General features: G+C 38.7%; 1 protein-coding gene across 3 annotated transcripts in view; it reads right to left on the bottom strand.

Annotated features, from left to right (window-relative positions):
- rnf121 (ring finger protein 121) overlaps nt 1–15261 on the bottom strand; it is a 141188-nt gene that overhangs the window by 36386 nt on the left and 89541 nt on the right. For all 3 annotated transcript variants that reach the window (XM_089123423.1, XM_089123424.1, XM_089123425.1), the window contains 2 exons: nt 1558–1678; nt 1022–1155 (listed from right to left, as the gene is read on the bottom strand). In XM_089123423.1, coding sequence (XP_088979549.1) covers nt 1022–1155; nt 1558–1678 — 255 coding nt within the window. The remainder of the gene's footprint in view (nt 1–1021; nt 1156–1557; nt 1679–15261) is intronic.

The raw sequence follows: 15261 nt of genomic DNA, 5'->3' as shown, positions 1-15261 counted from the left end.
TCAAATGTAAAGTTAAGGCAACTTAACAACTGAGAGAAATATATCTTCCTCAGATTTAATGCTTGATTTGTATATTAGCATGAGGGGAAATTACGTTATAATCTCACAGGGCAATTGGGAAAACTTAAATGCAACTTTTGTGTCTATCAATTAGTGCAATTCAGCAATTTTTTTTTTTTTTGTTTAAAATACATTTGGCATTATTTTACTTTCATAGTGAATAAGCAAACATCAAATACTTACTGTATTTAAAGAAGGATTTCTTATTAATGAATAATATTGAATATAAAAATAAGTTTGCCTGAGATGCATTGAGATCCCCATATCAATGGGACTGAAAGCCTTAAAAATTAACATACCAAAAGAAAAGTTTGCCAATAACCAGAATGTAAAATCATACAGCCACACAAACTTGGGACTTTATGGCACTGACAGAAATGAGAATTTAGACAATCCTCTTTAAGAGAAAAAAATTATAAGCTGTAATATAAATGGCCATCATTTAGTTTTTGAACATTGAAAATGTGTTGATCAATTCTTGAAGACATATTAAGATCCCAATTTCACTCTAATTAAAGCATATAGGACCAAAATGAAGATACCAAAAGATAAATTTCTTAAGAACCAAAATCTTTCCATTTTTGAACTGTCATCGTTGTCATATAATGCAACAAAGATTGCTAAAGTCAGTAGATCTTTACCAACCAACCAATCTCCATTTTTAATTGTAATGACACCAAATCAAAGGCTAAAAATGTACACCCCTCCACAAAATAGTGGATTACCCAATATTCACCCATGACATTTAATATTTTGGCTTATATCAATATTTATGCGCGTCTTTCACCAGAAAAAAATATGAACAAAATAAAAAATGAGACAGGGAAGTTTCTGAAATTTGGTTGATTTGACATTTCGAAAAAATAAGTTAAAAACAAGCATTTTTCAAAACGTACATAGTCTGTACGAACCCTGCAGATTGCAGACATAAATTAACAACAGTAAAAATGGTAAAGGATACACATGGTTGCAGGAGAGTCTGTAGGTGTTCTCTATGATCCCCTCTTCACTCACATCCACAAGAATAGGCTGACCACAGACAGCACAGATGCTGTCTGACAGGTGCTTAGTGGGCATTCCAGATGCACTGTAAAACTGAAGCAATAGATCTGTACATCAGGGTTCATACACTCTTTGACCAATATTTTTTCCCATGTCTTTTCCAGTTTTTCATGATTACCAGAGATAATTGTGTTTAGAATTCTGCTGAGATTGTCTTGAAAAAGCATTTAATAGACAATGACATAATAAAATAAATAATATAATAATAATTTCAATAAAAATTTCAATAAAAATAATTATAGCTTGGTAAATATCTCACTGAAAACCGGTTAGGGGATGGAATCAAACTTGAAATCAGACTAATCAATACCTCTTGTATCAAAGTGTGAAAAAAAACTTGTGAGTGCTCAGATAAGCCATTGTGTCAAAAATTTGGAGGATGGCTGGAAACAGGTAAAAGCAACATGATGTTTATCCATTAATTCAAGCACTTACCCCAACTGTAGATGCCATAAAATCTGCACACATCTCTGCAAAATCCCGACCAAGTACACCATAATACAGGCCGTAAAAAAGCAGGGACACACCAAAGTCCATGGCATCTTCTGGCTTTATTCTAAAAGTATAAAGGGAGGTGACATAAGACTCAACATAAATTATTAGTTCTTAATTACTCAATGCAGTCATCAACATTTGCAACTACAGTCAACTGGTCAGTTTTTTCAAGTATTTGATAATTGTTTTGTGAAAATTATCATGACTAAAGCCGGGGACACACTTAACGACTAGCTGAAACATTCTGAACAATTTACAACGACTGGAGCAGATTTTGAACACAGACTGAATGCAACCATCTCCGACATAGGGATGTTTGGACATGATCAGTCATTTCAAATTACATTCATAATCGGCCTTATAGTTGTTAAGCGTGTCCCCGGGTTAAGAATCTGTGATATATTGGTATAATATTTTGTCAGTGATATAAAACCTTGTGAATATATTTGATTACCGTGAGATGATTTTTTATTTTTATTTGAGAGGATTTCAATAGATTTTAGAAGGTTTTCTGATTTAAACCTCATTAGAAAACTTTAATTCAGTTCTCACTTTAATGATTCACAAGCTGTGTCCCAAAAAGTTCATATTTAACATTCATAATACAAAACACGCATGTACTTTCAGGAACAAGGGAGTGATTTCACATATGGGTAGTGGATGGTGTGTGGATTGGGGTACAAGACCTAACTCAGCTATTTGTCTGCATCCACCAGCAATCTCAGAGTACACTTAATGCCCAAAAAAGATTTTTACAAATTCAGTAAAAATATTTGTATGTAAATACTTCTGTTTATTACTATGTATTTGTGTATAGGTTCCATAATTTCAGTCTTATCAAACCCTTTACCATGATTGTGTCAGCAGGGTATAATTGTTTGTTCACAAGCTTTACAGCAAGCTTGCTTTGCACACTTTATGTGAAAAAAACCCATAATGCAGCAACACTTAAGAAACCATGTTGATTCCAAAGCCTGATTTGCAATAAATTGTTTTAATAAGCAATTGTGCAGTCAGATGTTCTGTCACAAAATAGATTATTTCTGAATCAATAAAACAAGCCATTGAATGAGCAGTCAACAACACATTGTTCCTTTTAGTAGCATGAAAAAAACAATTGCTATTCAAATTGTGATAAAAGTATAAAACAGAAAGCAATCAAAAATACACTTCATATTTACTAGAGCTGTCAATCACTTTAGTTCATGTTCTGTTATAATCATCGACACCATCTACACTGCATAATGAACAGTGGTAACAGTAACAAGCATACCTTTCAAGTATGTTTATCTTATGGGAGTATTTTTATTTTTGGGTAACTTTTACTTTACTACATTTAAAAGATTACATATCATACTTTTAAATTTAGGATTTATTTAGGATAGGATTTATTATTGTAAATGAAAATCATATCACTTCCTGCTCTGCTGTTCGGACGCTCCTGCTTACTGCTCCGCGCTTTGCTCTATCGCTTTAATATTTTTTATATATTTTATCTCCTTTTCACCTAATTTTAACTTCAGCAAATCAGCATAGTGCTCAGACGCTGGGATTACTTAACCCCTTAACTGTCACCCCCCCTTTTTGAGAATGGGGGTTAAATGCTCTATTCACACTTAAATGGTTGTAATTCAAGAATGCCTTGGAATATATACCCAAGTTTGGTCTTGTTTTAAAGAAAACACTCAGCAGATTATTGCTGAAGTGAAAACACTTCAAAAAATGAAAGTATGAAAAAGTTATGGAAGTTTTAATTCACAGTAAATCAAATATACTGTACTATATATTTTTTATTTTATATAAAATATATATTTTACAAAATATTTTTACTCTAAAATTACTATAAAATCAAAGCCATAAATCTAACCAAGTTGTGTTCTAAATTTGAAGTTGATATCACAAAAATTGAAGTTCCCATGAGATTTTGTTTAGGCGTAGTACCAAAAATAGCCACCGGGTGCCATTGAATTCCATTGAATTTAGTTGTGTACATTCTGCCTTAATAAATTAATACATTTCTGTCCAAATATCAATTTTGTCACAAAATTTGGAACCTTGAGACTCAGACCTTTCTGACAATATGTGTTTTGTCAAGATTAGAAAAGGTTTTGATCATAAATTATGAAATATAAGGATGTCCATAAGGGGAGGAGCCTCATAAAATAAGTACCGTTTCTATGGTAACGCTACGTTCAATTATGAAATGGTTTTCACAGGATGAATTCTGAGTTTATAAGCTTTCAAATGATACCTAATTTATGATAACTACTAAAATATGTGATATAATAAAAAAAGGCGATAAAAAATATTATTATATTTTAGAGGATAATATATACATATATATTATAATTTTTAGAGGATAATTTTATACTATAATTTTAATTTTTTATTGAAAAATACTAGATTATATGTTTTATCATGAACTTTAGCATAAAAACAGAAGTTTTAATGATTAAAAGTGGGTGCATCAACTTTTTGTGACAAAGGTCAAATCTCCTGTTATGATGCAGATTTTTTTAGGTGCACTCTTGTCATAAATTCATTAATTACTCTTCCTACATAATTTTTAACACAAAACAGGGGTCGAATATTTAATTAGAAGTCTTAGACCTTTCCAAAAATATATAATTTGTCATAATTAAATTAGGATTTAATAGAAATATAGTGAAGTAAATTTAGGCGTCCCGGTACCGGGACGGTGACAGTTAAGGGGTTAAAAAGTACTTCACACTTTTATTCAACCAGCCTCTCACTGCTTACATTCCGGGGAAGAGAAAACACAACTCCCTACATTCATAAGGATAAGAAAGTGCCTCTTCTGGAATCTACTTGCTGCTCTAACTGCCACAGACTTTTACAAAGGATTGCAGTTCTTGAAACAAAGATAAATTCGGGACCGACAAACCAGACGGAAGGCACAACAGAGCTCCGTCATGGACGTCCTCAGCGCACAGCCGGTGAGTCCCATGAATCTAGTGCTCCTCGACAGGCTATACTGACTGTAGAGAAACAAGCCGATCGACTTACAAATCGATGGCACAAACAGGGAGTGAGACACAAAGGCACTCGAGACATCAGATTGTCACGAGCACCACATATTTTAGCAGTAGCATCATCTACCCCAGATATGACTCTGACAAGGATTGCAACCACTGGTCTCCTACCACAGCCTATTCATCTTGAGAACAGATTCGAAGTATTAATGAATGAGGAATCCCTGAATTTGACGAATGTGATCGAACACAGACTGAGTCAGCCTGTAGCTAACGCTGATGCTAACCGGCGCTCAAGGTCGAGCAGACAGCGGCAGCTCAGAGCACAGCGGGGCCCAGGACTCTGATAGTGGGCGACTCCATAATCAGAAACATTAGTAGCAAGGATACAACTACATGCTGCCTTCCACAAGCAACAACTTCTGATGTAAACAGGGAACTTCAGAACATTCTTATGAAACATAAGACTGCAAATCGACTCATCATTCATGTGGGGAAAAATGATATTCATAAAGAGCAGTCGGAACTCCTTAAGAATTTCAATGAACTTTTTGAAACACTTAAAAGACTGAAAGTTGAAACATTCATCAGTGGACCACTCCCAGCAAGAGGAACAAACAGGTTTTCACGGTTGCTTGGGCTCAATACATGGCTGCAAAAAACCTGCAATATAAAAGGAGTGAACTTTATTGACAACTTCAATCTTTTCTGGAGTCAGAGGCAACTGTTTCAACGAGATGGCCATCACCCAAACAAACTTGGTTCAAGAGTGCTAAAGGACAATATCTACTTCTCCCTCCATCATCCTTCTGCTGTGTGTGCCAATCCATTCAACCTGAATGGCACTCACACACCTGGACACAGTATGAACGACCACAGGACTTCACTTCAGCACCTGGATGGACATATTGCTGACACATCACACAAGGACAATGATAACACCACTCAGCCACAACAACAACCTCTGCTCACGGATACAATCTCAGCAGAGCCCTGCCCACAGAGCTCACCACAGTCAGACTATGACATATCAGAACTGCTCCCAGATTCAGCACCCAAGGACGACTTTCTGGAAAACAGCGAGGGAAACCAGGACAGCATTTTACACCCTCCAATAACACCAGAGCAACAGCCCATCTCACCTGACACGTTATCCGTCTCTCCAGCATCTCCACTTCTGTGCTTCTCAGAGAAAATGGAACAACTGGTGTCTGCTGGAACCAAACTATCACACTCTTTTGCTGCAAGCCCCCAGATACCAACCAAAAAACGGCAGGCCCCAAAACCACCAAAGCATGCGGGCCCAGCTCACCTCCTCCTCTGAGAGTTCTTCGGCCTCTGCCACAGCGCCAGGGCCCACACCCTCCCCCATCGGCTCGAGGTGAACCAAAAACAACTGATACCAGCTCTAAGTGAAATACTTCGGGTCCTCGCTATGAAAACAATAACTTTATCAAATGTTTACAGAACAAGTGGGAACCCAGTGTGCCTGAATCTTTCTCTATTGCTGTTCATTTACATGATAGAAAATCTAAGGCCTTCAACAGCCGTACAGCAAACCCATCTAATCTGGTGCCTATTACACGCTGTAAGGATTTTGGCCAGGCGAATCAAACCCACCCCCAGGGGTTTTCTGAAACACACACACGCACACACAAACCTTTCCCTTCCCCCACACATCGGAATGTGTGGAATGTTTTTGAACAAAGAGAAGGACTTTTGGTGTTTAAAAACATTCAACAAAATGTTTTCAATGGTTTTATGTATATGTGTCTTCCCCATGTCACAGTGAAATAACTTTGTTTGGTCACAGCGTAAATAGGAATTAAAAATACCTTCGTCATGCATTTCAAACATAAGTGTATATTCCTTTGATATAACATAATGTTCCTTGATATCTCTAGAATGCTTATTGAATGAAACACTCGAATATGCATAGAGATGTAAAGTAAAGTGTATTTTTAATTCGTTTTACTGCCAATGAAGATCAAATTGTTCACTATAAAACCGTCATTGAACACACCCCCTTCCACGAGGAGCGCGCGCTGAGGAACAAAGGACAATAAACCAAGAGTTCCCGCGAGCTACGACCATCTCCCCGATTGGCTCAAGCCAACAGGAAAGGGATGGATTCCGCCAAGGGGATAAAGGAGTGCGCAGGCTCCGCCTCTACTCTTCTTCTTCTGACCTCCCTCAGAAAAACATGTAGCTAATGCTTTCGAGATCTCCTCACGGAGATCTGATCCGACCATGGATCTTTTCTTTTGTTCGTCTAAAAGTCTCGTCTTCTCCTCAAATGGACTACCAAGTTCGTCTCACAGGAAAGGAAGTGGACTTTGCCGAACTATTTCCTCGGGTAACGTCACCTCAAAGACTCTAAGCCTTTCAAACACTCGCGCTAAATGCCGACGAACGCCACGTGACTCCTCACGGAACAAAGCAGCCATGAACGAGCCGGGATGGGCCACGCAAACACGCTGCGGCCGCGCTTCACGTGACGCACGCGCGCAGGACAGGCGCACCTCCAGCCGACACGTGGCCCGAACGGGCCGAGCAATGAGCCCGCGACTCACACAGACCAAATGTGCCCTGCAAGTATACCTTCTTTTAGAGCTTCTAAGAAGCATTAAGAAAGTGTTTTCGTGGTGTTCAGAAAGGTTAACTGACTGTTGTGGCGAACGTAACCTACTCTCTCTCACTTTCTCTACAACTCACTCTATCTCACTCTCTCTCTCTCTCTCCAACTCACTCAACTTACGCGTATGCATTGTCTAAACGCTCTGCGTCGTCTTAGTCTGTGTTTAATGTTTGTAAATACATGTATCATTGTAACGTAGTAAATGCTTAAGTAGTAACTTTATTAAATACAAAATATGCTTACCTTGACTGATTGTCTTGCTCATAATACGGGTCAATGAAATGTCAATTTAAAGCTACACGCTTTACAGAACTATAAATACCTAAGAGGGTATTTGGTTATAGAGCAGGGAAGGCAAATTCTAGTGGCCACAGAATTTGTTTTCACAAGCTATATAACTTAATTGAGCTAATTGATTTTGCCTGTCTTGTAAAACGTGGTCCTTGCAATCAATAACAATTAATTTGTGGTTGATTGCGGGGATGCACATGTATGCATATGGGTAAAAATTAATAAATTAATATGTAAGACCGGTCTGATCCAAATCTGTATGAATAATTATTAATTATCAATTATTAATTATGATATGCAAATTCCCCCCCTGATCAGACCGACCTAGAGTCTTTACAACGCCAAACTAAGACTGCTGTGGGGACAAAAAGTAAGACTATAAAGTTAGCACTTTTAAACATCCGCTCCATTAAAAATAAATCACTTCTAGTCAATGACTTAATAACCACATACAACCTGGATTTCATGTTTCTAACTGAAACTTGGCTAGAAGACCGCTGTAGTGCAACGGTCCTAAACGAAACATCCCCTCCAAATTTTACTTATATGAGTGTCTGCAGAGCGGGTAAGATATGGGGGCTTAGCTGTTCTTTTTAAAGATGTTTATCAATGTAAGAAAATATCATTTGGGAATTACCCCTCTTTCAAATATCTGGGTATTGTGTTAAAAGGTGCTCCACGTATTTTACTTATCATTGTTTACAGGCCTCCAAAATACTCTCCAGCCTTTGCTGAGGACTTTACAGAACTGTTATCAACAATTGCCTCTGAGTTTGACTGTTTTGCCATTGCTGGAGATTTTAACATTCACATAGATAATGCAGAAAACAATATGGCAAAAGAAATCAAAACTGTTTTAAAAACTTTTGATCTGACACAGCATGTACATGGTCCCACACACAATCGTGGACACACTCTAGATTTACTAATCAGTACTGGTTTAAACATTCCATCGATCGTTATTAAGAATGTAGCACTGTCTGATCATTTCTGTATTTTCTTTGATATATTGATCTCTCCTGCCATTGAAGCTAGAGCTGTGTCTGTCAAGAAGAGATGCTTAAATGAAAACACTGGTGTGCTATTTATGAAGGCTATATCTTTAAAACCAAGCATAGTGTAATTGATGATATTGCTCCTGTGAAAGTCAGGAAGAATAGTGGCAGACAAAAAGCACCTTGGGGAAACTCAACAGCTGTGCAAAATATGAAAAGACAATGCAGAAGAGCAGAACGCATGTGGCGGAAGACAAAACTTGTAGTCCATTATAACATCTACAAAGACAGCATCCACGCTTTCAATAGGGAACTAGGCAAAGCTAGACGGACTTTCTTCTCAAATATTATAAACAGCAATATAAACACACGCACTCTTTTTGCTACTGTAGAGAGACTGACAAAGCCTCCAAGCCAGATTCCCATAGAAATGCTCTCAGAAAGGAAATGCAGTGAGTTTGCTTCTTTCTTCTCTGAGAAAATCAATAACATCAGAAAGGTGATCAGCACATCCTTGAGTTGCTCTGGGGTCAGGCAGATCAGACCACAACCTGAGAAAGTAGTTACTATGTCTGATTTCGAAGAAATTGATGGCACAATTTTGGTAGAAACCATACAGCACCTTAAAACATCAAACTGCGCCCTTGACACACTTCCCACATCTTTTTTCAAAAGTGTTAAACTGTTTAGAAGCAGATCTCCTAGAAGTGGTAAATGCCTCACTTCGATCTGGGAGTTTTCTGAACTCCCTGAAAACTGCAGTTGTCAGGCCCCTCCTGAAAAAGAGCAATCTGGATAAGACCATCTTAAGCAACTATAGACCGATCTCAAGGCAAGATCATTGAAAAAGTTGTCTTCAATCAGCTGAACAAAATTTTAAGCTCAAATGGATATTTTGACAATTTTCAATCTGGTTTCTGATCGCATCACAGCACGGAGACAGCGCTCATAAAGATAATAAACGATATTCGCTTAAATACTGATACAGGCAAATTATCCGTGCTGGTACTACTCGACCTCAGTGCTGCATTTGACACTGTCGATCACAACATACTTCTTGACAGGCTGGGAAACTGGGTGGGGCTTTCTGGGATAGTCCTAAAATGGTTCAGGTCATACTTAGAAGGGAGAGGTTATTTTGTGAGTATGGGAGAACATAAGTCTGAGTGGACATCCATGAACTGCCGAGTCCCTCAGGGCTCGATTCTTGCGCCACTCCTATTCAACCTGAATATGCTCCCAATGAGCCAAATAATGAAAAAGAACCAAATCGCTTACCACAGCTACGCAGACGACACACAGCTCTACTTAGCCCTATCGCCTAACGACTACAGCCCCATTGACTCCCTGTCCAAATGCATTGATGAAGTAAACGGTTGGATGTGTCAAAACTTTCTGCAGTTAAACAAAGACAAAACTGAAGTCATTGCGTTTGGAAACAAAGATGAAGTTCTCAAGGTGAATGCATACATTGACGCTAGAGGTCTAACAACTAAAAATCAAGTCAGGAATCTTGGTGTGTCTCTAGAGTCAGACCTTAGTTTCAATAGTCATGTCAAAGCAATAACTAAATCAGCATAATATCATCTGAAAAATATTTCAAGAATTAGATGCTTCGTTTCCAGTCAAGACTTAGAGAAACTTGTGCATGCTTTCATCACCAGCAGGGTGGATTACTGTAATGGCCTCCTCACTGGTCTTCCTAAAAAGACCATAAGACAGTTGCAGCTCATACAGAACGCTGCTGCCAGGATTCGGAGCAGGACCAGAAAATATGAACACATCACACCAGTCCTCAGGTCTTTACATTGGCTGCCAGTTACATTTAGGATTGATTTTAAAGTATTATTACTGGTATATAAATCATTTAATGGGTTAGGACCTCAACATATTGCAGATATGCTAACTGAATATAAACCCAACAGATCGCTCAGATCATTAGGATCACATCAGCTAGAAATACCGAGGGTTCACTCCAAGCATGGAGAGTCTGCTTTTAGCTATTATGCCAGCCGCAGCTGGAACCAGCTTCCAGAACAGATCAGGTGTGCTCCTACAGTAGTCACATTCAAATCCAGACTCAAAACACATCTGTTTAGCTGTGCATTTACTGAATGAGCACTGTGCCACTGTTCGTCCGACTGTTAATGTACTTCATTTTATTCTAAATGGTTTTAATTTACTGTATTTTATTTTTTATCATAATGTTTATTTTTCATTATTTCTTATTTTTTATTCTAAACTGTTTTAATTATTCTGATTTCTTTTGATTATTTTAATTTCTTCTATGTAAAGCACTTTGAATTGCTATTGTGTATGAAATGTGCTATATAAATAAACTTGCCTTGCCTATAGACTGTCAGTCTTACCTCGACTGTCAGTTTGTGAAATAAATGCGCTGTGGGGTTTAAGCCCATTGTATGAAACGCTTAAATGTGGACATCCACATTTGTGTATAACCAAAGACTATAGAATAACAAGAAGTATCATATCATATCGTTTTGAATGGGGGAAAAGTGCAAAGCTCAATATGGCAGAATAAGTCCCGCCTTCTAAATAAGAGCCAATCACCGACTAGTAAAGTCAATGCATCACTGCAGCTGCCGGTAGAAGCTCCAGTTTCTATAAAAACAGTCAGAAACGTCCTTCCATTGCACATGAGCTTGATCCAGCTTGAAAAAATGTTTTTTTCTGTAATGATTCAAATATTCAGAATTTAAAGCCGGATTGTTGTCGTCTCCCCTCTTGTTGCACTAAATGAGGACCACGTGAAGGAGGCAAAAAGGTTGGAAGTTTATGCTGGGCAGCTCGATGTGCACGATGACCGAGACATTTTGGACGGACGCTTTAGCCTGGTGTTTGGAAGCCCCGAGTCCTGGCTGCTAAACTATTGTTGAAGATCCGTTCAGGAGTCCTGTCAGTAGCTCATATTCCCAACAGTAAATTTACTGGTTCTTGTGATGAGTAGAACATTTTGAGCCCCTTTGTGTACTCGTGCAGGAGGTTGATGTGTCAGTTTTACATGTTGTAAATCATACAAATTGGTTGAAATTTTTTTCAAATAATTGTCATAAATAAAAATGTGAAAACCCATACTTTGAAGACCATCATTTGATTTTCAGTTTTAGATGTCAATGGTTAATTTGTTTTAATAAAAATGCCATAAAAAATGTACAAACACAAACTTTTAAGACCATAATTAAGGTAATTAAGAAACAATAAGACGTAATATGAAAAATTATTGTTTATTACACATCTGCAGATAGAGAGAGATCATTCACTGTACAGCATTTGCGGCAGATCAGAAACGACCGCAGCGGCGTATTTGTAATTAGGCACAGCTTCGACCTTTGAATGAATACATCACTGTCCTTCGTGTCAGATATACAATTCGAATTAATAATTGTTCCTATATTAATAAAACCTGCAGCTCTCGTTGACTGAAATGCTATTGTAAACATAATCCACTGATCATTCGGACTTCTTGTTACCAGGCGTTTCGGCGCATGACATACGTCACGACCACACGTTAGCGATTGGCTATGGCAGATCCTGAGTGACTCTGGGCAGATCCAATAGTTTTGAACTTTAACAGAGAACCCGCCTACAAGGAAGTAAACGTTTTGAACCAACGTCTGGTTGAACCAGGCTAGGGGGGAATCACATTATGAAATAAATGTTTTTCTCCAAAACATGTTGGCCACAATTATTCATACCCTTTTATTAAATACCGTTTCGCAATCTCCTTTTGCCAAGATAACTGCTCTGAGATTTCTGCTATAATGCCTGATGAGTTTGGAGAACACCTGACAAGAGATCAGAGACCATTCCTCAATACAGAATCTCTCCAGATCCTTCAGATTCCCAGATCCATGTTGGTGCTTCTTCTTTTCAGTTCAGACCACTCATTTTCTATATGGTTCAGGTCAGGTTCTGGGACGGTCATGGCGGAAGCTTCATGTTGTGCTCCCCAACACATTTTTCTTTTGATTTTGATGTTTGTTTTGGATTGTTGTCCTGATGGAAGATCCAACCACGGCCCATTATAAGATTTCTATCAGAAGCCATCAGGTTTTGATTTTTTAGAATCCATATCCATATTTGATAGAATCCAAAATGCCATGTATCTGAAGAAGAAGTTCAGGACCTCCTGCAGAAAAGGCCCCCAACATTAAAGATCCAATGGTATATTAAATTGTACACATGGGGTACTTTGTACCCTTGTGTGCAACAAACCCATCTAGCATGTTTGCCGCCAAAAAGCTCTTTTTTAAGTCTCAACTGACCACAGAACCCTGTCCTGTTTGAAGATCCAGTTGTGTCTGACCACTGAATATGCTAGAGTTTTGTATTTGTTTTTGGAGGAGCGAGGAGGATTTTTGAAACCCTCTCAAACAACATGTGGGGATGCAGGGGTTGTTTGATAATTTTTTTTTTAGGTTTTCTGACCCCCAAGACTCAACTAATCTCTGCAATTCTCCATCTGGGATCCTTGAAGAGTCTTTGGCCACTCAAACTTTCATCCTCACCGTCCATTAAGAAAATATAGACACACATCCTCTTCCTGGCAGAATCGTAACATCTTTAGTTGATTATAACTTCTTACTTATTTCCCTGATGGTCAAAATGGGAATTTTCAATTCTTTAGCTATTTTTCTTACATCCACTTTCTATTTTGTGAAGCTCAACAATCTTTTGATGCACATCAGAACCATGTTCTTTGGTTTTATTCATTGTGATGGATGATTCAGGAAATTTGGCCTTTGTGCTTCCTCATATTTAAACTCCTGTGAAACAAGAATTCATGACTGGACAATTTCATGTTCCTAGTCACCCTAGTGTGTTAAAAAAGGTAAATATTGGGGGGCTTCCGGTATGCGACGGAACGAGATGGACGTGTGAAACGTGAGCTCCGTAAAGTCAGGCGATTAAAACCCCTTGAATTCAGAGAATATTATCCAAGTTTAGGTAAAAGACTGGAATATGAGTGGGGGTAAAACAAGAAACCAAAAGATGACTGGAAAAGCGGAACAAGAGGGACGCAAAGAAGCGAATACACCCGAGGCAAACAATGCTAACATAAACGCACACAGCAGTGCCTCGACTTCTCAACCGAGTTTGAAAGATATAAGCGATCAAATAACTAACCTTCGAACCCAACTAAATACCGATCTAACTTCGTTTAAAGATGAGGTGAAGAGAGAAGTGAAAGAGGAACTGTCAGAATTCAGACAACAGATTAACCAACAGTTAACTGCTACGACGCTAACCCTACAAGATCATGACAATAAACTCGAGGCGGCGGAGGCGCGCATTGAGGAATTGGAAAGTTGGTCAGCAGCGGCAAATGAAGTGCTCCAAGAGTCACTAAAAGAGCAAAGGGCACTGCGGGGAAAAGTTGACGATTTGGAGTCAAGGGGGAGACGAAACAACCTCAGAATATACGGGGTACGCGAGGAAATGGAAGGTCCCTCTGTGATTCAATTTGTGGAGAAGCTGTTGGTGAGCGAAAAACTTATTGAAGAAGGAACTGATGCCCAAATACAACGCGCACACCGATCACTGGGCCCGAAACCGACCCCCGACAACCCCCCAAGATCAATAGTTGTTAACTTTCTTCAGTATAGAGTCAAAGAAACAGTTCTCAGAAACGCCTGGAAAAAGAAAATTCAGCTTGGGGATAAATTTCTCTCTTTTGACCACGACTACACAACAGACGTGATTCAGCAACGCAAAGCTTACAAAAAAGTTAAGATTGTTTTGAAAGAGCACGGCATACGCTTCCAGACGCCATACACCCGGTTGCGGATCCATTGGGAGAGTGGCCAACAGACCTACAACAGCGCTGAGGAAGCCGAAAGTGATCTGCGTCGCCGTGGTCTTTTGCCAGAGGACCATCCCGGTGGGGATAATACCAGCGGAACTGGCTTATCAGCGACCCGAAGACTGGACCAAATATCGTCTTGGCAACGCATGCCCCGGCGCGGAGAGAAGGACACAGGCAGGAGAGCACGGGAGCGGCTGCGGGAATTCCAACGGAAGCTCAATACTTGAACCGAGAAGACAAAGACCTGGAGGCCTGATGGAAATAGGTACTAACTATGTTCCAAAGAACTATGTGTTCAGTTCTATTTTGTCATCGACTGTCAACGATATAAACATTATCATTGTCATTTTTTATGATTCAAATAGCCTGATTTGAAGGAGCTAAAACGCCTAAGGTAGAATTAGTGGAAAAGCTCTTGTTGTTTTATACACTGGTTCTGGGAGGGGGTCCTCTCTTAGAGAGAGGCTTTTCCCCTTACCTTATTTTGGCGAAATGGGGGAATTGCGAGTACCCTGCCTTGGAAGCCTCTTTTCAGTTTAATGTTATTTGTTCTGTTGCTTTAAGTTCAGCTTTGTTTCTATTTTTGTTTAAACAGTTCACGTTCGAAGTTCATGGTTATAAGACAAGCAACCAATTTGAACTACCTCACATTTATGATGCACAGTAAAAAGCTTAAAATAATGTCATTAAATGTCAATGGGTTAGGTAACCCAGTAAAGCGGGCAAGGGTGATGAATAAGATAAGGAAAGACGATACGCACATCATCTTATTACAGGAAACACATTTAGGAGCTTTGGAACATGAAAAACTTATTAAATTTGGCTACAACATATTTTATAGCTCACATTCACAAAGTCATAGGAGGGGAGTTGCAATACTTGTTACTAAAAAAATAAAGC

The sequence above is a fragment of the Pimephales promelas genome, chromosome 19 (genome assembly GCF_988280905.1).
Source record: "Pimephales promelas chromosome 19, fPimPro1.hap1.1, whole genome shotgun sequence".
NCBI lineage: Eukaryota > Metazoa > Chordata > Actinopteri > Cypriniformes > Leuciscidae > Pimephales > Pimephales promelas.
The sequence above is the reverse complement of the archived record's forward strand: the minus strand, read 5'-3'. Positions and strand labels throughout refer to the sequence as shown.